Source organism: Triplophysa rosa, linkage group LG4 (genome assembly GCF_024868665.1).
Source record: "Triplophysa rosa linkage group LG4, Trosa_1v2, whole genome shotgun sequence".
Lineage (NCBI taxonomy): Eukaryota > Metazoa > Chordata > Actinopteri > Cypriniformes > Nemacheilidae > Triplophysa > Triplophysa rosa.
The window spans coordinates 29,761,732-29,787,911 of record NC_079893.1 but is presented as its reverse complement, the minus strand read 5'-3'; the positions used below and the strand labels follow the sequence as shown (position 1 = coordinate 29,787,911).

The 26,180-nt window shown below is 39.8% G+C and overlaps 3 protein-coding genes across 4 annotated transcripts; 2 read left to right on the top strand and 1 right to left on the bottom strand.

Annotated features, from left to right (window-relative positions):
- The first annotated feature begins 1,192 nt into the window (after nt 1-1,192).
- Nucleotides 1,193-11,153, top strand: vps54 (VPS54 subunit of GARP complex). 2 transcript variants are annotated; one of them, XM_057331956.1, is made up of 23 exons: nt 1,193-1,337; nt 2,835-3,039; nt 3,223-3,464; nt 3,609-3,690; nt 3,940-3,974; nt 4,045-4,176; nt 4,312-4,697; nt 4,825-4,951; nt 5,684-5,791; nt 5,986-6,038; nt 6,123-6,219; nt 6,319-6,698; nt 6,790-6,913; nt 7,184-7,365; nt 7,460-7,572; nt 7,670-7,733; nt 7,814-7,919; nt 8,324-8,411; nt 8,496-8,617; nt 8,785-8,865; nt 9,125-9,232; nt 9,318-9,412; nt 9,499-11,153. In XM_057331956.1, exons 2-23 carry the CDS (start codon nt 2,883-2,885, stop codon nt 9,602-9,604), a joined length of 2,988 nt encoding a protein of 995 aa, XP_057187939.1. In that variant the 5' UTR covers nt 1,193-1,337; nt 2,835-2,882; the 3' UTR covers nt 9,605-11,153. The 2 variants fall into 2 exon arrangements, with proteins under 2 accessions (XP_057187939.1, XP_057187938.1); XM_057331955.1 differs by having other exon boundaries at nt 1,194-1,337; nt 6,787-6,913.
- Nucleotides 11,154-11,318: 165 nt separating this feature from the next.
- Nucleotides 11,319-12,521, top strand: lg4h19orf53 (linkage group 4 C19orf53 homolog). Its single transcript, XM_057332128.1, has 3 exons — nt 11,319-11,450; nt 11,607-11,662; nt 11,875-12,521. The coding sequence occupies exons 1-3, from the start codon at nt 11,363-11,365 to the stop codon at nt 12,034-12,036; spliced, it is 306 nt and encodes a 101-aa protein (XP_057188111.1). The 5' UTR covers nt 11,319-11,362; the 3' UTR covers nt 12,037-12,521.
- Nucleotides 12,522-23,639: 11,118 nt separating this feature from the next.
- Nucleotides 23,640-26,170, bottom strand: si:ch211-196h16.12 (regulator of G-protein signaling 5). Its single transcript, XM_057332122.1, has 5 exons — nt 25,142-26,170; nt 24,989-25,054; nt 24,864-24,916; nt 24,617-24,780; nt 23,640-23,983 (listed from the first exon to the last, which is right to left on the bottom strand). The coding sequence occupies exons 1-5, from the start codon at nt 25,183-25,185 to the stop codon at nt 23,816-23,818; spliced, it is 495 nt and encodes a 164-aa protein (XP_057188105.1). The 5' UTR covers nt 25,186-26,170; the 3' UTR covers nt 23,640-23,815.
- Between the last annotated feature and the right edge of the window lie 10 nt (nt 26,171-26,180).

Genomic DNA, 26,180 nt, shown 5'->3' with positions numbered 1-26,180 from the left:
GACGATCCTGGCGCTTGCTGGACTTTCTTGGGCGCCCTGAAGCCTTCTTCACAACAATAGAACCTCTCTCCTTGAAGTTTCTGATGATCCCATAAATGGTTGATGTAGGTGCAATCTTACTAGCAGCAATAGCCTTACCTGTGAATCCCTTTTTGTGTAACGCAATGATGACTGCACGTGTTTCCTTGCAGGTAACCATGGTAGAGGAAGAACAATGATTTCCAGCACCACCCTCCTTTAAAGCTTCTAGTCTGTTATTCTAATTCAATCAACATTATCTCCAGCCTTGTCCTCATCAATCACTGACATGATGTCAGCTGGTCTTTTTGTGGCAGGGTTGAAATGGAATGTACATGTTTTTTTGGACTAAGTTCATTTTCATGGCAAAGAGGGACTTCACAATAAAATTCAATTCATCTGATCACTCTTCATAACATTCTGGAGTATATGCAATTCGCCATCACAAAAACTGAGGCGGCAGACTTTGTGAAAATTAATATTTGTGTCATTCTCAAAACTTTTGGCCACAACTATGGTCATTCAAACATAATATAGATACATAGAGACACATATGGTATCATATAGATGAAAGAGAGAAAGCGAACAGAGAATTAATTTATTTTTCATTAAAAAATGAACAAAGAATACACAATAACTAAAATGAACAAATACAGTAACATTGATGAATGATTAAATAAAAACGACAGACACAAAAAGCAGCAATAAAGTAAAAAAAAAACGAGAGAAAGAGAAAGACAAAAACAGACAGACAGACAGAGAGAGGGAAGGGCAGAGAGACGGAGATTTTAGAAAGTAAATGACAAAAAAACAGACATTTGAATTCATAATTAATAAATTCGTTAGAATTTAGAAATTAATTAATAAAAAACATACATTTGAATTCATAATTAATAAATTCGTTAGAATTTAGAAATTAATTAATAAAAAACATACATTTGAATTCATAATTAATAAATTCGTTAGAATTTAGAAATTAATTAATAAAAACAGACATTTGAATTCATAATTAATAAATTCGTTAGAATTTAGAAATTAATTAATAAAAAAAATTAAAATAAATACAAACAAACAAACAAAATCAACGACTGAAACCAAAGCTAGACGAACGAAAGGGCCAAAAAAGAAAGGGGCCGTCTTGATTGACGTGGCGCGCGGCGTAAGACGGAAGTGTGTTGTGCTTTTACGCGCGCGGTGCATTATATGTCGCTGGCCGGCGGAGCGCTGAGCGTGATGTGATATGTCAGTTCCGTGGAAATGTGAGCGAGAGATTATGATGATATTATGACCAACAGGAGCTGCTTTATTTCACGAAACAGGTACTGAACATTATACGCGAGTGTATGAGGAGAATTACTCGCGGTAAAGAGGATGTTTATTAGCATATCGTTAGCTAACAGGCTAACGCTCGTTGAGTAGTAAACTCAACAACTGTTAAATGAATTGCAGAAGACGGATAAATCACACGCTTACGCGCTTATTATGGGTTGTCGATGTGTAATTTGATGCTATTGAGATAAAGACGCGATAGCGCTGAGGGGCTTTATTTTGCTCTTCACAAGCAGTTTTACTATGACTGATTATTATGTCTGAAGGGTTATGCTCCATGTTCAACATCTTTACTATTTTAACAGCAAGTCATTGGGACTAACAGAGTAAATTAAATGGTATTAAGGCAAAGCTCTAAATGAATAACACGTCGACACACGTATCTAGTGTTTCGTACCAGTCTCAATGTTACTTGCTCTTTTGTGCATTTTTGTGTTTGTTGTTTATTGTTTCTTATATCCCTATTTTCTTGAGAGGATCTGACAAAGTAATTCATTGCACTAAAGTGCAGGTGTCAATAAGACGTGAAAAGAGTTTGTATTTCTGGTGGTTGTAGAAGATCTTCCTGCTCTCTGACTGACAGCAGTTGTTTCAAACCGCAGGTGTGTTGACGTGACACCTCAGCGCTTTCACTTCTCATTCTGACTCATTATATAGCTTGCGTGTCTTTGCTTTTCATCTGACATTCATAAACGCAGCCACAGCAGATCTCTAGAGTCACCGGAGCGCTGAATCTTCTGATCCAGGAGTCTTCGCTCATGTCTGCTCAGAGCTGATACATCTGCAGTTTTTGGTGTAACGTGCAGATCTGAGCACAAACTCTGTCTCAATTCACAGGCTGTGGTGTGTGAGAATGCTTCAGATCACAAAGCTGGTGTTATGATTCAGACAACGAAGATGAAACTAAGTAGTCTAGCCCGAAACTAGTCTAATAACTTTATTGAATGAAATGTAATTGGCAAAGTGTGAATACATTGCCCAGTCTTGCATACTATATTGGTAACATTGGCTTAATTCTCGGTTGGTTAAATCTAGTGGTTTTTGCGATGCAAAACATTTAACATACAGTATGTATAAGACATATGCCATTTTTTTCTTATGATATGACATCTGTTTAATCCTATCGGTTGAGCTGCCAACATGTGACATGAATCAACATATGTAATATTTTAATGTTTTTTATTTCATGCTTTAAGGGGTTCTCTCTTTCTTATCACTTTGTTAAAATTCAGGTTTTTTTCCGTGACAGATCTATTTAGTTTTTATTAATTTACATACAGTACTTTACATTCAATTGACTGTTGTATGTACATATGTTCAATTGACATCTTCACTGTTGTATATTATTTACATTTCGGTTTCGTTTTTAAAATGTTTTTACACCATTTTGTATCATGTTAACCAAGAACACATAGTGGAAGAGTTTAGCTCACTGTTATTCTCAAGACCATCAGGATGTTGATTTGTTTTCTTATGCGTGTGTGCAGTGTTGATGTGTTCCCTCAGCCGGCCTCATATGTGAGGGATCTGCAGTGATGTCCTCCGGTCATGGATCGTCTCCGCTGCCTCGGTCCAGCGGAGGAGGAGGCACAAGCGATGGGCTCTTCCGCAAACCCAGGGATCCCTCCACGGCCTCCAGACACTACCGAACGCCGAGATCCCTACCGGATGTCTGCCCCAAAGAGCCCACCGGTCAGATTTCCTGTTGCATCTCATAGCTGGATCTGTCTTCTTCTTTATGCATAAACAATTAAAAATATTTTTGTTTGTTTCATAAATGGTCTAAGTGGACAGGGAAGGGTGTTTTGAGCTCCGAAGGTTCTTTAAGAGTCATTCAACTTTAGAATGATTAAAAGCACAATCTGCTCTGTACAGGTGATAGACGCGGCCTCTGTGATGGTCCGTCGGTGGTGGCCGACCAGCATCGTTGGACTGTGTACAACTCTAAAGTCAACCTCCCCGCAGCCCTGAACGATCCCAGACTGGCCAAGAGAGAGTCGGACTTCTTCACTAAGACCTGGGGCCTGGACTTTACTGAGACCGAAGTCATGCCTTCATTCTACCTGCCCAACATCACCCGAGAACACTTCAGCTCCTACCTGCATGAGACGGCTCAGGTGACACGGCCATCTGAATTATTCAAAGACAAAACGTGGAGTCGGGTTCCATACGACAGCGAACTTTCTGCATATGCAGCATTCTGATGCTTTTGAATAAATCTCAGACATGTTTCTCACATTGACTGTTTGTGTTCGTCTCAGAGGGAGAAGATTCATGAGCGCTGTAAGAGTATTTGCTCGAACAAAGATGATCTGTCGGTGCCCACCATCACGAACAATTACGGTACGAGTTACAGAACGTATGATTGACAGTATATGACCACAGTAGAAATGATCTTCATATTAAAAGTTCTATTTAAAACAGACCGGACATGAAAATGATACGAGCTAAAATGATTTCCGTCTGTAATGAGATATCGTATAAAAATAACAATGGTTAACTGATGACCAGGAAACAAAGTGTATTGAGATGATGAACCAGAGATTTATTATTCATGGAACATTAATGTGTTTATTTTTATCTGTCTTGTAGATAAAGCCAGACCTGAGCTTGAGCAGGTGCCCAAGGTGAGAATGGAACATGATAGTTTATAAAGTTCTTCGAAGAAAACAATTTTCATTCATCTCTCTTTATTAGATTTTTATGAAGCCTGAGTTTCTGCTGAATGATCCCGCCACATTTAATGCTGTGTTGCCGTGGTCCCACTTCAGCGTTGCCGGAGGCAAGAACAGTCGAGATGTTGCGTCATCGCGGCTACTACAGGAAAAGGTGCCAGTCTGGTGTTGTGTTTGCAAATATTTTTTCTCAGGGGTTTTAACGGGTCTCTGTTTAGGATTTAGAAACACATTGCATCGAGTAGACAAGTCAATAATAAACATCCTCTTCGTGTTTGTCTCTGTGTAGTTGAGTCACTACCTGGATGTGGTGGAGGTGAGTATCGCTCGACAGATCTCTCTCCGCTCCGAGGCCTTCTTCCACGCTATGTCGTCCCAGCACGAGCTCCAGGACCGCCTCAGAGAGACGGCCGACGCCGTCGCTAAGCTACGGGCCCGCACCGCTGCCATCAACCGGGTGATGTGTCGAGGGCCGCTGCGCGCCCTGCGGGACGCTCTGACCCATAATAACTGTATAAAGCTACACAACAAACTCAAGCTGATGGCCGCGGTGCACCAGACGCAGCCCACGGTGCAGTTACTCCTCTCCACCTCAGAGTTTGTGGGGGCGCTGGAGCTCATCGCCACCACTAAAGAAGTTCTGCAGCAGGAACTGCAGGGGATTCACAGCTTCAGGTGAGCGAGAACAGACGCTCTGGCTTTTCTGGAAAAAAGCCACACGTGTATTGCCAACAGGAGAAATGATAATGTGATGTAAAATGTTGGTGATGTTATTGATGCGATCTTATTCGTCTCTCTGTAGACATTTGGGTTCTCAGCTCTGTGAGATGGAGCTCTTGATCGATAAGATGATGGCGGCTGATTTCTCCACGTATGCTCAAAGCGATCTCAACCGACCCTTTGAGGAGGACAGTCAGGTTCTGGAAAAGGTCAGGCAGTTTGGCATTTACATTGTCTGTAGTTATTGTTGCGTTGCACAGCGTTTGGCACAATCTTTGCAAAACGTGTTCACTGTGGTTTTACATGGCTTATAAATAAAGAAGTTCAGTCAGTTTCAGATTCAGTGTGTTGAACTTGGTGTTTTGCTGCTTCCCCAAAGAGAATTTGGACTTGTTAGGAAATCACATGGTTAAATAAAATCAACCACCACCACATGCAAACCACAAATACTGCTTGCAGGTTGTTGCCTGGTGAATGAGTCACGTTCATGTTGAATGTCGCTTTGAGTTTTACAGTGTGAGATTTTCTCGTAGGCCACAAAGCCGTCTGCAGTGTCGGGAAAGGTTGGTTTACTAAGAATGTGGTTTTTTGACGTCCTAATTCCCACGCTGATCATCCGCATGTTTGCCCACAGCGATTTCATTTCCTCAATGACAAGAAAACCTCAAGTGCTGACATCGGTCTGATTTGGTTCATTTTAATTGGGTGAATCAGTGGAAATGATCAAGAATATCTGAGCATGTTTAACGGTTTATGAAGATTGTTTTACACTTCTATCGTGGTTTGCGTTGTCGTCTTCTGTGATCGGCTAATGTCAGGTGACCCTTGAATTGAACGGGGGTATTTTTACAGTTGATGTTATGATTGTGTTCCTCTGTATTGTGCTAAAAATGTTAAACGCATCGATTTAATTAAAAGAGTCTAAAATGTCTGTTTCACAGGATCGTCTGCAGTCTCTGGTCTTTGGCTTGTTGAGACAGAGAAAGCTGGATTTCCTGGATATTTACAGTGAGGAGATGATGCACACAGCAAAGAACATCGTACGGCAGGTACAACACACAGAGACACAGGAAATAGGGCGGCGACAGAGGTGGGGCCAGAAATGAGAAGGGGACAGAGACAAGAAATGAAGCAGGGACAGGAAATGGGGGGGGAGGGGGAGGAAATAGGCGAGAAAACAGTAGACATTTGAAATCGCAATGTCACAGTGTATGATTTGATCTTTTCTCTGTTCTCTTGACAGTGTGTGTTGAAGTCTTTGTCGCAGATCAACGAGATTGATTCAAACACTATCAAGTGAGTTCAGTTCACTTCACAAGATTTTCACAGTACTGATTATCACAGGCGTGTCACAGCTGACTGTGTGTGTGTTTGTGTCAGACTCCATGAGCAGATGCGTGCGATGACGTTCAATCAGTGGTTCGATCTGCTGATGGATATATTCGAGCAATTCATCTCGTTTGTAAAGAGAATCAAGGTAGCACAACTCTTACATCTAGAAACTATTCTTAACAGAAAGACGGTGTGCTCTAAAACGATTCCAAGGACTCACTACACACTTGTGTATTTGTTGTAGGCCACACTCGGCGTCATACGAAACGTCGTGTTGGAAATTCTCGACAGCAGCCAGAGGAGTCGACAAGCTGAGGTCACGTCTGCAACAAACCCTTCTGACAGCAGGGCCAATGAGGACGAGGAGGAGGGGTCAGGGGGCCCCGGCCTTCGTTCAGGAGAGGCGGAGCTTGCCTACCTCACCCATGAGGGCCTTTTTATAAGCGATGCACTAAACGAAGCGGAACAGCGCAGTGGCGCGGCGGCACAGACTCAGTCCAGAGCGCAGATGCGCTTGGAGGCCTGCGGCAGCGACTCGGCCTCCGCAACCACAGAATCTTCCTCCAGCAGGGAACACAACTCCAACACTACCTCCTCCCTGACCGTAGGGGGCGCTGGCGCAATGTGAGTCACAGCTTTGAATTTGGAGATGAAAGAAATGATGCTTGACAGATTTTGTGGGACTCACTCGATTGTAATTTGTCTCTGGCAGTAGTGAGGACGTTATGCCATCTGATCTCGAGTTGGGTCGAGTGGCCAATAACATCCAGGAGCTGCTGTACACGGCGTCAGATGTCAGTCACGATCGTTGCGTCAAAGTGCTAATGTCCCGAGCCAAGGTACAAACACACACGTTGCTTTTGTGCTTTAGTTGTATACACAGCTTCGGTTTTAGACACACCTGTCATCTGTCAGTGAAAGGAACCAGTTCCAGTTTTTCAACACTCATGAAACGCTGTCAATCAAATCTGCATTCAGGTCCAATAAATCAGGAAATTCCTGTGAACTTGAGTCAGTTTCTTCATCTCATTTCAGAAACGTCACATTATGTTTTCATAGCGAATTAGAACAATACACAGGATGTCAACTATCTCTCTCTCTCTGTTCAGGACGGCTCTCTGGAGCGCTTAAGTTCCTCAGAGTTTGTATGTTTGAGTCAGGCCGTGGAGGCGTTCGTCAAAGACACGGAAGATCTGTGTGGCAGACGCAGTGTCAGTCTGAGGGGGGCGCTGCAGAGTCAAGCCAACCGATTTGTGCAGCGCTTCCACGAGGAGCGCAAGACTAAACTCAGGTAGATGCATGATTAAACTCACGCGTACAGTCCTTGTTTACTGACATATCTACAGATTTTGACCCATCAGACTCATGTGTGTGTGTGTGTTCAGTCTGCTGCTGGACAACGAGAGGTGGAAGCAGGCAGATGTTCCCGCTGAGTTTCAGGATCTAGTCGACTCCATCGCTGACGGACGCATCACTCTGCCTGAACACAAACCCACAGGTTCTCAAACCCAGTTTCAGTTCTGCTTTAGGATAAATATAATATAGTTTATAAACATGTTGGTGATGTTTACTGAAGGTGTTTTTGTTTCTCTCAGGTTTTGAGGACAGGAAGCCCAGTGAGTTTCTGTGTGTTGACGGGCAGAAATACGCTGTGGTCGGGTAGGTGTCCGACTTAGGACCTTTTTTATCAGCACGTTTACATCTTGTCCCTGTGTGACCTTTACTCCGCTCTCTGATAGGACGGTGCTGCTGTTGATCCGGATGTTTCTGGAATACTGTCAGTGTGTGAACGACATTCCCTCCATCACAACAGACATCCTCACGCGTCTCGCTGACCTGGTCAAGGTTTGTGTGTGCATTCAACTCTTACGACCTGTACTGACCATTTTTGCTTATGGATTCAATGACTGATCTTCAGAAACCATTTGATTTATTTCTGATTTTTGCCACAATAATAATGAAATCATGCACTGATAAATTATAAAGGCTAGATGACATGTTTGAGTAAATCTTCTATAGATAAACACGATTTCACCTCGCTCTGTTGAAATTTTGTTAATGTAACTAGATTCCAAAATATTACGTTTTTTTACTTACAAAAGTTTTTTTGTTAAACGTTCGTTACGTGTTCATAGTTTAATGTCGTTTTTATGCACCCGCGAGGCCTTTTATCCACCCCTGGAAAAGTGTAGATTTGGGTAGAAAGGTTGCACTGTGACACAGGTTGTGGTTTGTTTCCATGGTAACAGCACTTCAACTCTCGGAGCTGTCAGCTGGTGCTGGGGGCGGGTGCTCTGCAGGTGGTAGGGCTGAAAACCATCACCACCAGAAACCTGGGTGAGAAACCACACACACAGTCACGACTCTTTAGACTCACACACACAAACACACACACACACTAATGACTGTGTGTCTCTTCAGCTCTGGCCTCTCGCTGTCTGCAGCTGGTGGTTCACTACATCCCTGTGATCCGAGCGCACTTCGAGACCAGACTGCAGCCCAAACAGTATAACATACTACGCCACTTCGACCACATCACAAAGGTAACCGCACTCTATGACACACATGCACCAACACCACACTTGTGTGTCTCTGCTACTGACAGGTTTCACTCCACCAGAAGGTTTACTCCAGACAGACAGGTGCTCCAAGTGTCAGGATGATAACACTTTCTTCCTTCCTTTCTTTCTTTCTTTCTTTCTCTGTGCAGGACTATAATGATCACATCACAGAGATCTCGGCTAAACTGGTGGCTATCATGGACAACATGTTTGCAAAAACTGTATCTAAGGTGAGCTCCGAAGTCCATGTTTGAGACGAGTCTCGCAAATAATCACGAATACCTGAAAACATATTCAGCATTTACAAGTTCCATATAAACTCTAAATTCACATCTTTCCTTTTTGTGCTTTTAGTTATTGAAAAATATAGACATGTATTATTTCAATAAAATTACAATAAGCCTTTCATTATTATGGTTTACGACTGAGGTCAGTATTATGACGTTGTTGTGATTTTAAAACCGATCGTTGGTCTCGCTCTCTCTGCAGTATGAGGTGAAGGCTCCCACGCCGTCCGCGTCCTTGCGTAACGTGTGTAAACAGATGGCAAAAATGCATGAGGCTATATACGAGCTCTTACCTGAGGAGCAGACACAGGTGAGATGCCACACGTGCTGAATGTTTAGACCGTCTGAGATGGAGTCGTGGACTCAACTCACGTCTTGTGTGTGATTGTGTGTAGATGTTGTTTCTCAGGATTAACGCCAGCTTTAAAATGCATCTAAAGAGACAGTTGGCACGACTCGGGGTCGTAAATGATGGAGGACCCCAAAACGGGTAAGCAGTCTTGGGTTTGTATTTTCACTAAGCTCATTGCAATGCATTATGGGAGTCTCTCTCATGCAACACTCGACTCTCTGCAGGTTGGTCATGGTAGACGTGGCGTTTTACACGGGGAACGTGCAGGCCTTGCGTTCTCTGGAGCAACTGGACTTAAACATGCCTGAGATCTGGGAGCAGAAGAGGTGATGACGGACATCTTCTCCTGGCCAATCAGGCCTCTCTGCCACACCTGCCATCACAGCGACCTGCTCCGCCCTAAGCAGGAAGTGAATTCAGCGGGTTACAGGAAAGAGGAAGTGGGGAGACTCAGGACTAAAGGTCTTGTTTATTTATACCTCTGTGACTCTGGAGTCATCCAGCGGCGTCTCGCGCTCCGCCCACCTCTGTCCCCCAGTGAGAACGAGGACTTTTTCAGGAGCTGGAGGGTCACATTTTTATTGTGGAGACCAAACGAGGACGAGCTTGTGTGGTCGACCAATCCTGTCGCGGCTGGGAATCGTGGGAAATCTGTTGATTATTCTGAAGCGAAGATGCGTACGCAGTGCCTCCTTCAGTACTGCCACTACAGTGCAGCTTTCCATTCATGTGCAATTCTGTCTGTTATTTAATCACTGTCAAATGAAACGATGAATGGTTATTTATTTGAATGGTTTTGTTGTTGATTAATTTGATTTGTTTTTCTTTTCCAAGTAAAGCTTTCAGGTGTTGAATGCCGACAGGAGAACTCTAGTATTGAAAGGGGCTTTTAAAACGTCTTTTTTGCGCCAGTGTAACAGTGATTTTACTGCCTGCTTTTGGCTTTCATGTTCATGAGTGCTGAATTGATGAAGTATCTAAACTCTAGGGGTTAAAGGTCAAGGATGCTTATCCAAGTTTATTGTGAGCCTGTGGCTTTAAGACGCTGTGTGAGGATATTCTGTAAGGCATGTAAATGTGAAGATTCTCCAGACAAACAAACGATTCTGTTATTCATCATATTTAGGTAAATACGAAAAGGGGAAAACACTATTCAATATGTTGCTTACAGGGATTCCAAAGTTCATAATAATAATATTTTAATGGAGGATTAATCCGTCAAAACAGTAATTGACTATCAATGTAATTTTTGTCTTCGTAACCACTACACCTGCTCTACAGTTTTAAAGGAACATAAATCTCATGAGACAATCTGTTGAACAGGTTTGCTTGTAGTGTGGGGTAATAAAGATGTAGCCGACTCTTGAATTCTTTATAAAGATCATCATAAGCTTATGGAATATTATTCTGACTTCCAAACCACAGTATTACTCCAATCATGTCTCTTCTACAATGGGGTCATTTTACTAAGTTGGTCATTTGGATAAATAATGGTCTGGCTGGTATTTAAAGGGAGACTGTGGCTTGATGTGGAGGTATTGTTTTGCTGTGAGCTTTTGTCATCGGCTGTGGATTTCTGTTCCAGTAAATCCATGTATGTCAGCAATCACCATATTTAACAATCGCGCTGTCCCTTTGAAAGTGCCTACCTTTTATTTAAAATCAAAGACTACTGGTTTAAACTGTACATTTGATGGCTAGAGTGCCTGACCTGTGTGTGTTTCGGGGCCTCTTGTTGCCCCTCACATGAACGGATCAAGAAATATACTGATGGGAAAATATTGTGGCATGCTTGATCTTTTGAATGGTGGCACTTTTTAACATTAATAAAGCCACAGGGAAGATATACACTTGTTTTAGTTCATTTCTCCATTAAACTGCATAGTGTTTGATTTGTTTAGTGAAAAATGCTGTTTCACGTACTATCTTTAAAATATAGCCGGCTGTTTCTGTAATAGTTTGGAAAGAAAATATATATACGCACTACGTTTTGTCCAGTGTAATGTCAGAGAGACTTTTATTTTCGATTTCGCGTAGTAAAGACTTTTATTCTATTTCGCCACTTCCGGTCGCGATCAGATCGCAGAAATGGCGCAAGGTAAACAAAAATTTAAAGCGCAGCGACCTGGAGGAGCGAAAAAACAACACGCAAAGCCAAAAGGACTTAAGAAGGGAGGTAAAGAAAACGTGTCTTTGCGTACCGAATGACTGTATCTTAAAATAGAGGATTAACAGCACGTGAGCATGACGCACGTGCGCATGTCTGACACTTCATCTGTAATCGCAGTAAAACTGTTTAAGATTGTATTCATCGTTGTTTACTGTATTTCAGGCAGGGTTATCGCACCCAAAAAAGCTCGTATTGTCCAACAACAGAAACTTCAGAAGGTGAGAGATCGACACTCTTATATTTAGTCTTGAGTACTGTAACGTTACTGTCACTATTTATTATTTGCTTTTTGTACAAACCCCCTTTACCAGTTTTACAGCTTTTTCTAAGTTGTTGCTTTGACTCGGTAAAAATGTCTAATTTACTATCATCTTCATCTCTGTTGAATATAAAAGCAGTGCAAAATAATGATCTATTTTTTCGTCTGCAGGATTTGGATGTGGCTATTAGAAATAAGATAGAACACGAGGTCACGCATAAAGCCAGCGCAAATCTACATAAGAAACTAAGTGTGTTGAAAACTCCAGGAAGGAGGACTGGGCCAGCCGGACCCCCAAAACCTGGATCATCTGCTTCCGGATCATCCAAATGACCTGCTTACTTGCAAAACGTCGTTTATTGTATGGCCACTAGGTGGCGGTAGAGGCCATAGCATGAAGGTTGAAGAGTTCAGCTTAGATTCAAATAGAAAAGTTTATAAATGTATTTTTTAAACGTTCTTCCATAAAGGACATAGTCTTTGAAAGCGGACTCGTATATTTATCATGATCTTAGAAACTGTGCAGCTATTGTGCTTCTAGTATATCCTCTTTATATAGAATAAAATCTGATTGCATCTTACATATTATTGTTTTACGTTATACACCACATTTAACAAAAGTTAATGGCAAATGGCACTGTTACTACTGCTTATACACAAGACTTGTGATTTACACTTCAGTGTCCTTTTGTTCCACATAATTTGTGCTTCGAATCTACATGTATGTTACTTTGCTAAACAATTTGATTTTATCCTCACATAATAAAATAGGACTTGCACTTTTGACTTAACAATAAATCAACCACATAGATAACATGGTAACGGGAAGAAAGCTCAATCTGGCTATTTTTATTAGTAAATGCACGTTTTACGGCCTCATTTACGCACTCTGCCCCCTTTTGTGTTTGTCTCGTAAACCAATGTGACTTTTTCCACTGTTAGGGAACCTCACAATGGGCCTCCTTCATGAAACGCGAGCAGAACGATTTTTTTGTGTAAGTCGTTCGTAAAGTCGTTTTGACGTAAATTTTCGGATTCGTGAAAATGTTCGTATTTTCAATATGTTAGTCGGTAGAAAAGAAACGTACACCTGCTCCCTACCACGTGGAAATGGTACGTAAAATATTCAAACGTTCTGTATTCTTTTAGACAAACTGACGACACTGCATTTTGATGCACTGTGTATCATAATGATATTTCACTAAAAGAGCTAATGATGGTTTTGGGATCTTGGGAGGGTGGCTGCTAGTGCGTTCAATGCATTGTTTTGTTTTTCTAGTTTGATTAGAAAATATAACTATGGTAGGTCGGTTTTGCTGTGTTAAAAAACTGCAATAGCATTACACAGAGGCGTTCGGGAAAAACCCATGGTACTTTCGATTTCTCCATATATCAAACAAAACGTTTAACGGTACATATCAAAACAATAATGGCAGAGTATTATCCTCCCAAGATGGCGGCGCAATAGGGCGTGACGTCAGCTTCACATTCTCTACACCGGATTTTTTGCTATGGCACGCTGATTGTCTTCATAGACCTTAGACTCATACTTCAGACCATCAATGTTTTGTAGAAATTTCTGTAAGTGTAAACACTTGTACAGTTGCGGCCAAATATATATTTATCTTGGTTTTCCATGAGACCAATGGACCATTTTATTTTGGCCAATGCAGTAACCTGTAGTACTGCGTCTATCAGAAACATCAGCTGCCCAATTTGCATCGCTGTATGGCATATGCATGTATAAAGTTCTCATTCACACCTTTCCTGTAACACAGTTCTTTGTCATGGGTGCTTTTCAAATATCTTAAAACATGCTTGGCAGTATTCCATTGTTCTATAGTTGGCCTAGAAAAATGTTGTGACAGTTTACTTATAACAAAACTTAGGTCTGGCCATGTACACGTTGCCAGGTAGATTAAGCTACCTACTACTGCTCTGTATTTTCTGACATCACTCTTTAACTCGGCATCATCGGTGTAGTTTAGTGTTTGTTCGCAGGGGGTAGCTCCGGACTTACAATTTTGCATGTCAAGTCTCTCAAGTATTTTCTCAACATATCTTTTAACACAATCAACATCTTGCTCAAAATCAATACCGAGAAAATGTGACGACGTTCCTAGATCCTTCATTCTGAATTTTGACATGAGCATCCCTTTCACATCTTTAAGCACATTCACATCGCTGGCTGCAATAATCGAGTCATCGACCCATATGACTATGAACCTTTATGTAAACACAATGATCAGGTGGGTTTTGAACAAACTTGTTTTCACATAAACACTCATGCATGCCTGACTGTTTAAGTCCATACAGGGATTTTTCCAGTTTATACACAATTTTTTCATTGAATTGACATTTTACCTCGTAACCCTCTGGCTGTTGCATATAAATTTCACACGTAAATATGCTGTTTTCACATCCATTTGATGAACAATCAGACTTTCTTGTACCGCTTTTTGCATCAACACTCTGATACTAGTCATACTGGCAGTTCATCATAGTTCACACCTCTTTCTTGACTGTATCCCTTGGCAACATATCGTGCCTTGTATTTGCCTGTTCCATCACTATTCTTCTTAATTGCATAGAGCCATGTACCCCCCACTACTTCTTTACCTTCAGGTAGATTGGTCAGGGTAAAGGTCACATTTTCCTTTAATGGTTGCATCTCCTCATCCATAGCTACTACCCACGCATTCGCGTTCATTGATGTTACAGCTTCTTTGTATGTTTGAGGTACATCGCATGTCTCAGCGTCACTTGCCCGGAAAACAAACTCCTTGTCACCCGTCTCCTCGGACACTTTTCTTGCGTTATCTCTCTGCCTTCTCCGTCTGCATGTTGGATCACGGTGAGTGGTACTTTTACATTGACTTCACCACTGTTTACGCTGGCATGTCCATGCTTTGTGGACTTTTGTGCCACACCTGTAACAGACAATGTCCATACTTCCAGCCGTACATGTACATTTTCGAATGCCAAATAAAGTTGGCTTTTCACAATGACATTTTACCAAGAAGAAACTAACGTCACGTTTTCAGTGCTCCATCTGTCAGCTTTTCCTTAACTCTTATTGTCCTGGACCTTTGTCCATAAGTCAGTAAGTCAGATGAGCTGTCACGAAAGTGCATAATACATGTTAATACAAATTAATTAAACATTGCTCCAAAAGATCTTTAACCAGGCAGCAGGAATACAATTAGCTAACTAAAGTTTATTTTCTGCAACATTCAATCATTGACACTTCTACATATTTGGTTTTCAATGTATTTTTAACATAAGACGCATTACTGTCATTCTGAAAGTGAAGCAATGCTAGGCTTTTGTCAAAATGAAAGTGAAATTCAAGATTCCTGACCTTTTCCTCAACCTCACAACCGTTACTCGCACTTACTCACACCCAGAGCTGTAAGTAAAAACAGTAAGTTCTTGTATTTCATTTAAATCATTTTGAAATATCCCAATTGATGATTTCTATTTAATGCTTTATAATGTTTATGTTTTTTGATATGTTAAATGTGTTTTGAGACGTTAAAGGTGGTTTCGCACTACTAACATAATATGCTTTGTCACCACAGGCCATATTATAAACATTATTAGTTCATACATATTATTTCAATAATGGAGCATTCACCTGTTATATCTATGCTGAAAGGAAAGTCTTAAAGATTAAGTAGGCATAGTAGACGATCATTTACAGCATTGCTCACAGATAACCACAGAAGCTTTGTTTGGCAGAGGCTTCCTCTGTCTTTATATTTCTTGCAATTTTTGCTCTTTAAAACTCTTTTATCAGGGCCGAATATTTGTAGATATTATAATGCACCTGCAGTAGTGACTTAGCCTATATATGATCATAAGATGAGTATTGTATGAGGAAAGAAAACGAGGATGCACAAATAAGAATTGAGAAGCCCCCCGTATTGGTTTGTGTTGCAAGAATTTGCAGCACGCTTCTGTGTTTGTTTGTGTTGCGAGTATTGCAGGTACTAATACTAATGAAGATGCTTTCTGAATTTGCATGTGTTTAACACGTACGAGTTGCTTCAATAAGTTAAAATAGAGAAATGAGAAAGGCATCGACTGTCATTTAACATAGCCTACAATATCAGCAAACAACATTTCAGGGTAACTGAAAGCAGGTGAGGCTCTCTGGGTATGTGTTGTTGTAGCTGTAGCAACCATAGGCTACCCAAGGAATATCACCCCAGGCAATAAATGCAACACGTTTGGTTTACCAACTTGCTGCAGGGGTGAAAGCAAAGCACATTCAGTATGCTGTACAGGCCATGGCTGCAAATGTGGTATTGCTAGAAGCTATGTTTGTCCCATAAACACACTGTAAAACTTGCTGTAGTTTTTGCAGCAGGTTTGCCAGTAACTTACTGTAGATTTAATTACTACTTAATATACTTTACAATTATTACTGTTTTCAATTACTTTAATCAAAATTAAAACACTTTGACTTCTGAGATTCAAAATGAGCAAGAAGAGACTGGCATTATTAGCACAGCAACAACGTAAAAAAATGGCATTCGTCCCAAGCATTATTCTCTTGTTTTCTGTAAAAATATTTAAAACTTCTTAAATTACGATACATTTACATAACAAGAAAAGTGACCCAAGATATTTAGTCTAGTTTTATGAAAGAAAAATATATAAACTGGGTAAATTTATGCTTAAAACAAAATTGTACATTAAATCTACAGCAAGTTACTGGCAAACCTGCTGCGAAATTAAAGCAAAGTTTTACAGTGTACATTTATGCAACACTTTGAGCTGCTATGCAAAAAAATATTTGATTCAGTCAAAACTGTATACAGAGCAGCAGCACTGATATGCTGAAAAAATCCCTTTATTGCCCTATAGCTTCAAAGCAAGTCATTCTGAAAGTGAAACCATATCAAGGCTTGTAAAAGGAGTTACTCATTACTTCTGATCCAGTCCTTAAACAACTCCCCACACTCACAGTAGAGGATGACGAGAACCGTAAGTAATTTGTTGTCTTTTATTCATTTTTATAATTCTGAAATATACCATGATGACTTAATGTGGGTGTTAATTAGTGGGAGTGCTTTCAAATGCACTTTACATATACGCAAAAGAAAAAAAACATTTAGTATATTGCATTATATTTTCTAGTATATTTCAATATATTTTTATCTCGTAATGCTTGCCTGGAACACAGCTTAATTTGTGCCAGAACCTCCGAAATCCGATCCTGCACCACATTTGGCAGATCCCGCTCCACAAGCGCTAATGGAAAACGTTTGTGCTGACCCGTTGCGTGCATATATTTCATGAAAAAAGCACGTATTATAATTATAATGGCAATACGTATTTTATTTTGATAATGAACCGGCTGTCAAGTTTGAGATGCTGGAATATTGTGTGTGCGCGTAAACAGGATGCGCTCTGTCGTCTTTCCTTCATTTGTGGAGCGCTGCGCCTCACAGACGGAATCAAACTCAGCATCATTCTCACCGTTTTTCCCTTTCGTTTTGTGAATCTGTTCATTGTCAAATATTCCGCGTATGCTTATTCGCGTCGCATGTTTTGCATTACATAGGCCAGTACTGAAGGGAACTTGTCGTGATGGACACTTCAGAGAGATAGAGATTTGTGTTGTTGGACAAATGCTGCGAAGAGACGCCTGAAGAACTGATGAAATACGGTGAACGGATGATTAAATGCTTAATATGCCTAACGTTATACACGGCAGCCTCCACCTGCACCCGCAATGTAATTTAAAGGTGTCCTGGACTTGCCGTTTTTATTGTTTTATACTGTTGTATGAGGTCTACTTATGACGTTCGCGTGATTTTTACATTCGAAAACATCAAAATAAATAAGTAATAGGCTATTTTCTACCCGGATTTTGAGGCCGTCTCGTCAAACGCTCTGTTTTAATGGGCGTGCCGCATTGAAGACTTGGAAGTAATCGCCCACTGCTATGATTGGATAGCAGTTTGCTAGTAAACTTAGTTGGAGCCTTCTGTGAATTTGGTTAGACACGTAACGTTAGGTTACACATAATCAGGACACATCAAGCGATCTCTAACAAAGCAATAGTGACGCATAGTACAAATATGTTTTACTCACATAAGATTGCTGCGTCATTCCTGTCAGATCCAATATTGACGGCACAGCACTGCTTTTTCATTTTAGTCTCTCCGCAAATCCAGCGCCTTGTTCACAAAGGAATCCACGGTGAAATGACACAAACAAATGCTCAATGTTTCACCCACGTGAGCAGGAACGTACTTCAAAATAAACTTCAACCACGCATTCCTAATATCAGAATCCGAAGGAAGCGACTGTGTTCTTCCACAACCAGGCGCTGCACAATGTGCATGTTTGTTGCTTGGTCTCTCTAAACAAAAATAACAGTGAAAGAAATCCTCACTTTTGCACATATGACACGGGGCTAGCCGCTCTCCAGAGCTCTTCCCTAAAGTGACATGGTTGCCAGATCTTCACAGAAAAAAGAAGCAAATAAAGACAAGACAAAAACAAACCTTAAAATGCAAATTGTTTATATATTTGAAATTCTTTTATACGATCTAAGACCAAACAACAAGCATAAAAGTGCTTATTAATAACAAACATGGCAACACAGCAAAAGAGCGCTGTGTGATGAAGCCTTCGAGCATAAACACAAAACAGCGCATGCATATCAGCAGTCTAGTTTAAACTGAAGGACAAAACGAATCTTTAGCCGAAAAATATGTCGCTATGGTTACCAGTTTGTCGATCATCACAAATGCGGCAGTGTGTACTATGTGTGGATAAAGTCATTCGCGAACCAGTGGGCGGGGCTAGAGAAGTAGTGGTTGATATTTTTCTGTGGAGGCGGTGTTCAACCTGTCATAGATAGGTGCATTCCAGGACCTGGCGTTCGCTGAGCCTGGTGTCAATAACAGTTGTAATTTCAGTAACAAGGGCGTTTTCAGTTCTGACACATACAGGATGTTCGCTTGAATGCGATTCCCTCTTATACAACAAAAGCTCGGGTTAAAATTGTGGTTTTAATTCATGGCTCCTTTAAATTTAACGTTAAACTTCTGAGTTCTACACAAATGTTGAGGGCTGTGTTTTATTTGTTTACATACACAAATATTCACAACATCTTCATTATGACAATAAACTGTTTCCATCACCTTCGCGCGCATTTGAACTAAGGCAAACTCAAGATAAAATCTGCGTCTAGCACGTTAAATTTCTTTGATAATTCTGAGATTATCTTCGCATGTCCGTTTCCATTTAGGCTTTCTTGTGTGCATTTTCAAAACATCAAAATAGTTAGATAGAAAACCCCTCACAGATTGCACATTCCGTTACTTCTCCCCACCCCTTTGACGAACTGCCACGCCCCCTTAATTAAGCACTGAGAACATGAAGGCGTTTTCCAGATTGGTGCTATGAAACGAAGTCACCTTCGTTCTGAATGATCGGTTTTAGCTCAATTTAACAGAAAAATATGTATTTGCTTCCGTTTCAACCATCGTAAGAATGATAAAAGCTCTCGATCCTGCAACACAGCCTAAGCAAGGGAAAACCTAGGTAGACTATTATAAAATAAAAATGTAGCTACTGTGCATGGTGGTATTGACACCTAAAAAGTATTGCCTGGGCCTACATTACAAATACATTTTCACGCTTTAAAAATTGGTTAACATCATCCACTGCCGAAATGTTATATGCAATTTCCTCCCTGTTTGAGAGTGTTGACGCAATAGCTATTTTATTCTGTCATTGGTAAGTATATACATTAGTATTTGATATATTTCTTATTTTAACTCAGGAGATGAAACATATAGAAGATGGTTTCAAGAAAATGCTTCATGAGAAAATACGGCACCTGAGGCAGACATCAGCTGGAAATGGTCAATTCATACTGTTTTTCTGCTACATTGTTTCCCGTGCTGGAACAGACATCAACGCTGCACTTGATGAACTTGACAGTTTTCAAGGTAATTTACTGTAAAAAGCTACATTAATAATGAAAGAGTATCTTGTTGACATGTTTTTTAAGATAAAGTCTGCACTTTTGTCATTTCCTTAGTTCACAAACCAGTCATCCTGGTGGTGTTCCATCACACGTTTGACCATGAGAAAATTATACCGGACAGCAATGCAGCTTTAAACAGGGAGCAAATACTTGCAGTGGACTGTCTGTTCTATGAGAATGAAATATTGCAATGCCAGAAGAATAAAGATGCATTTGATAAACTGGAAAAATACCTAAGATCACAGGTAGGCTACTGTAGTTATATTGATCTTTATTTAAACCCTGTTTTATTTGCATTATTTAACTGCAGATAAATTCACAAATGCACTGTTCTTTCAGAACCTAACCCTTTATGCCTGCTTAAAAGGTATGTTTATCAAGCTTTTCTTTCTTAGACATGCATCATTTCTTATGTATATTTACAAAGTAAGTGTAAACTTATATTTGCATATTACAGTATAATCATCATAAATAATAATTACTGATAATCAATATTTATTAATAATTTATACATAGTAATCTACGTTAATTAAGGAATGTGAAGCAATAAAAAAGATTAACAATTTATAATAGAAAACAATACAATATTATATTGTATAATAGCAGTGTAATATGTAGGCTATAATGTATAATATATATAGATGACCATTTATGTCAACATCCAAGGTTGAACATTTTGCAGTTGTTAAGAACTGTCTGGAAACCATCATAAGTATTAGGACAATTGCAAGAAATGCTATATTTCATATTATTTTGCAGAACATGATGAATATCTTTCTAGAGAGAATTCCCCCTTAATCTGTTCGGAAGAACACCCTCAGTGCTGCAGTGTCTGGAATTGCATCTGTCGGGTGTTTCAGAATTGCCGGAATAGGGTGCGTCGGAATTGCTGAAATTGGGTGCGTCGGAAGTTTCAGAATTGTTTCAACAAATTTTCTATAAATGTCATGTTATTTGCAAATTTATAGTTTGAGACATAGCTGTAATGGTTTTCTCAGAAGCAAGCAATGTGCATGACTATTTGTACTGTTTATAATTATGATATAAATGTAACAATTCTACAGTTTAAACAGACATCTCTTTCGCGATTAATGCTGATACTAATAAATGTGATACTAATGCTACATATGAATTTAAATGTTATATACAAATGTCATATAAATTGCTTGTTTGTAAGTGTCTATTAGGCATGTAAACGTACATTTACTCAATAAAACTATGGAAACAGACTAAGCAAGGTTATTATTTAAACAAAGCTATTTTTAGAATTAAGTGTCATTTTAAAAATAAAGTTGAAAGGACCATTGTGGGATATTAGCGGCATCTTGCGGTGACGTTGTGAATCGCAAACAACAGCTCACTCCACCCCTCCCTTTCATGATGAGCGATGACACGACGAGCAAGAACAGACAGTTCTTAACCCCGACATTAGCACAGTTATTGGTCATCGAATGAGATAATAGTCTGACAATAACCACAAGTGCCACTGTTCTGCATCTCCAACATAAAAACATGAAACATTAACAAAGTCAAAAGTTCATTTTCCTGAGTGTACATTAGGCTATCCCACTTAAAATATATACTTCATAAGTAAATATTTCTGACACAAAATATTGATTTACAGTTGTTTGTGTTGGCATTAGAAAAGAGATAGAACATAATAACAATCAAGATGACTGCAGTACTCAGATAACCATCTGTAATCTGTTTTGGTTGGGTTGATATCAGAGAAAAACAGACCTTGGAATGTTGCAACTGACCAGTCAAAATCAAGGACTTCAGACAGAGTAATACAATAATAAACCATACGATTTTTCAGCCCTGCAAAATATGTAAATCGCTAAAGTTGAACGTCCGGAAGTAGTCTTGGCCACCCCCTGGCCATATATAAAACTCTATCTCCGCCACTTGTGTGTGTGTGTGTGTGTGTGTGTGCGTGTGTGCGTGCGTGCGTGCGTGCGTGTGTGTGTTCATGTTTGTATATCCCGGTGGGGACCTAAACCTGAATACACACCAACACATGGGGACTCGTGTCACCGTGGGGACCAAAATTGAGGTCCCGCAGGGGCAAAAAAGATAATAAATTGTACAGAACAATATTTTTTACAAATCTAAAAATGCAAAAAGTGTTCTATGATCTTTAGGTTTAGGGGTAGGGTTAGGGATAGGGGATAGAATATACAGTTTGTACAGTATAAAAACATTACGCCTATGGACTGTCCCCACGGGGATAGTCAACCAAAGCCTGTGTGTGTGTGTGTGTGTGTGTGTGTGTGTGTGCGTGCGTGCGTGTGTGAAATTAATTCCAATCACTCGTAAACAGGACGCGCATGCACGCTCATTCATAATTAGCATAATCTCCGCCTCTGCATTACAGCTACGCAAATTACGTATCTAGGAACGCTGGAATCCTCTGGACTTCATTCTCCGGTTTGGCAACATTATTGCATAAATGCATAACAGGCTAAATGCTTACCAATAGATTAAACTGTGCCCACCAAAGCGTTTCTAGCCAGCTGAAATAATACCTGGTGCTCTTCTGAAAATGACCAGCTGGTGGCGCTTGGTTGCTGTGATTTGGAATGTCCATGACAGTTACATACTATAGTGTCTTATTTTAAATCATATTACTTTGTTGTAACCAGCTGTTAGCATATATACTGTGTAAAATATGCTCTCATCTGTATTTGTTTAGTATTACTCTGGTCCAGTCAATCACAATGCGAGGTATATGTGGTGTGACCTAATCAGTGACTGAGGGCAAACACATGCCTGTTTTGTTTGAGTAATAAAAGGAGGCCAGTTGGAAGGACTGGATGTTGAACGTATCTTGTGTATACCTGCTAACAGATGGGCAGCTGATCTAATATAGGTTTGGATGTCAAAGACGCCAGGTGAACGTCGCAATGCTGCTTGTAAAATACAAATCTGTCCCAACACTGAATATTTATTCAAAAACCACTTTAAACTGGAGTAGACGGTAGCCCAAAAATATAACATTCATGAAAAATGAGCCAAAAGGAACAATCTTCATCCCAAAACGGAAAGAAAATATGTGACCCTGGATCACAAAACCAGTCTTAAGTAGCACGGGAACATTTTTAGTAAAAGACAAAAATACATTGTGTGGGTCAAAATTATCGATTTTTCTTTTATGCCAAAAATCATTAGGATATTAAGTAAAGATCATGTTCCATGAAGATATTTTGTAAATTTCCTACCTTAAATATATAAAAACTTTATTTTTGTGAGTGGATGGTCTGCCACAGTGCCCCTGATTAACAACTTCAAAGGCAATTTTCTCAATATTTTGATTTTTTTGGGCTCTCAGATTCCAGAGTTTTAAACGGTTGTATCTCAGCCAGATATTGTCATATTCTAACAACTCATACACCAATAGAAAGCTTATTTATTCAGCTTTCAGATTATGTAAAATTGACCCATAAGACTGGTTTTGTTGTCCAGGGTCACATATAAATGTACAATAATAAAAAAGAATCCAAAAGTACGATGGGAAGACAAAAACACATTCCTAACATCAAAATCAGGTTCCAAATCAAGGAAGGCAAAACACAAACTTTACAAAAGCAACTTCCTCGTTAGAAACGTGGCAAAAATTCCCAAAGACAGAAAAATACCTGTAGCCCTTGAGCCACCTCTGCCCAGCAGCAAACAATCAAAGATTGTATAAATATAAACGAGGCCCATTGTTTTTATTGCCAGGATTTGTGTAAATTCCCTGAAGGTCTTCACATTATCGTCAAGGACGCAGTGGCTGCTTTTGATTGGCTGAAAGTCATGTGTTCAGCCTTTCAGATTTTAGTGTGACCTTCGTATGCCAGACATGTTAGGCTCTTATAACATTTGCACTGCAAAGCACTCATGTCTCTTTTGAAACAAGATATTTTATTAAATTATCAGGATTGAAGATAAAAAGTTCTCATACATACAGCAAAAACAATGTGTTCTCTTGTCTATGAAGCACAATTCTAACATTTACGTTAACACAACTACATCAGACCCTTGCATCTATATTGACAGTTTAAGTAATGAAACACATTTTTAACCGGATGAAAAGTGGGTTTAAGACGGGTCGTCTCACAGAGCTTTGAGAGGGCGCTGGCTGTAAGTGGACCGCAGGAAACGAGGAAATGAATCTTTAGCCATCAGAGAGAAGATTCTGTGCTGAGCTTCATTAAACATCTCCGCTGTGGGTGTCTCCATCAGGTCCATTAACAGCTCGCGGGTCTCACTTTCCAGATTAACCTGAGAAACACCCGTAAGGGTCAGAGGAAGGTCACCAGAAATTTAGATTACATGATAAATAGTCAAATGCATGATTTAAATTGTAAAAGTATTTATACAGTTGTGGCCGAAAGTGATGTTTGGATAATAAATCAAATAATGACTAAGCAATAAATATTAATAGCAGACAAAATAGTCAATGTATTTTTATTTACTAGGAGCTTTTTGTTTATATGTATTTATATACCTTTTTTTGCCTATTAGCCAAATATTTTTCTCTAGTTAATACCGTAATAGTTAGGTGTTTTGTTCAATTTAAAGTATTAAATATGCCCCCAGACATCACTTATATTATATTAAATTGTAATATATTATATATTATTACACTGTTGTATATCACTTTTTGTAATACTATATAAAATACTGTATTACAGTTATTATTTTGTATTATTATTATTCTGTATTAAGAATCTAATGAGGATCACAAAGATCCGCCAAAGAAAATGTCTGTTTGTATTACAGAAAATTTGGTGAAAATTGAGCAAAATAGTTCTTTATGCAAAATACGTGTGTCTTTGTCTTTAGGGGTTGAATATCAATCTAAATATGATGTTTTTGTGAGATGTATGGTCAGCAGAGATCTATACATCTCACCTCACGAGGAGCATCGGGGTTGATGAACTGGTTGTAGATGTTCTGGGCTTTGGCTGACAGTTTAGACGCGGATGAGCTCTTGTAATCTTCACACGCCAGCCAGAACTCCAGGTTCTCCTCGCTGAACTCTGAACGCAGGAACCAGCGGAAAGCTTGAGTGGTCGCTGAAGAGAGACGGACAAAGATGATGCTACTGCTCGTTTCTATTTACAGATATCACTGCATCTAGAAGGGAAGAATGTCTTGCTTTTGCTGTGAAGCAAAGTCTCCAGATCTTGCGGCGGCTTTTCTTCAGTTGCCCTGAGGTGAAAAATATGTTTTTATATTGTTGAGCTATTTATGTTGTAATGAACTGCAGAATGACCGCGTTACCTGTGTTTATGAACCCACTCCTGCTTTTCAGCCAGGTGAGTCAGTTTGACTTTCATTCCCTTTGCCCTGAAACACACACACACACACAAATCATCACACAAATGCAAATCTATTACAGCTCCAAATCATCTTAATACAAACATTCACACTCACTTTTCCAGGCATGAGGACGGGAGGCCGGAGAGACCCTTACACATGACACGGAGCGAAGACGGACGCTAAAGAGAAGATGATTGAACACTAGACGTGTCCAGCACGGTTTGTTTCACTCCGCCCGTGTCTTGCTCTTAAATAGTCAAATTAATCTGAACCTGAGATCATCAAACATCACAGATCACACACCCACAGATTACCTTCAACAATATGACTAAATGTAACTGTGGACGGCGTTTACTGTCAGTGATGTGAGAGCAGGGTGTGTGGACAGCGGATCTCTTGTGCGTGTTTCACCTGCAATGATGACTGAAGGCAGCAGGTGTGTGGCAGGTTATCTGTGCGTTTAATCAGAACGTTGTTTCCAGACGCTTAAAAAATGAACACGTTTGTTGCGTGTTGGATGAAAAGGTTGATTCCGCATTTAAAGAGAAGTGACAGCGAACGCAGATGAACACAGTTTCTTTAGAAAAACTGTTTCATAAGTTTGAACCCCATTGACTTCCATGAGCACAAAACCATTTCTTGAAATATATTCTTTTGTGGTCTACAGATGAGAAAATCGTGTTTTGAATGACATGAGGGTGAATGTAAAATCAAATTTAGCTGTAAGACATTGTACCTCATTTGCATAAAGTGCCATACAGTGTTTTTTCTCTTCCTCTGTTTTTCTGAGGTCAGTCATGCGACACGTTTCTCTTGATCAGTGTGTTGAATGTTTCCCATTGTGACCATTCTCTGCGCTTTAGATAAGAGTCAAGGTTTCATGAAAACAGTGTCTCTCAGTACTTCAGCTAACACCTTCCCCTTCTTTACCTATAGAATTCTTTACGAACTGTAATGACAAATAAACATCTCTAAGAGCAAGAGAAACCCTTATAGAAATAGTAATTGATGTAATGTTATAATGGGAAGCGTATTGGTTTTAAAGGAAACTATAATGGTGTCTACTGGTACTGTGTTGGGTTCAACTGGTGGATGCTGGGATGTTATCTGACCCAACATAACACCATTAAATCCAACTGGAATAAGATCTAAA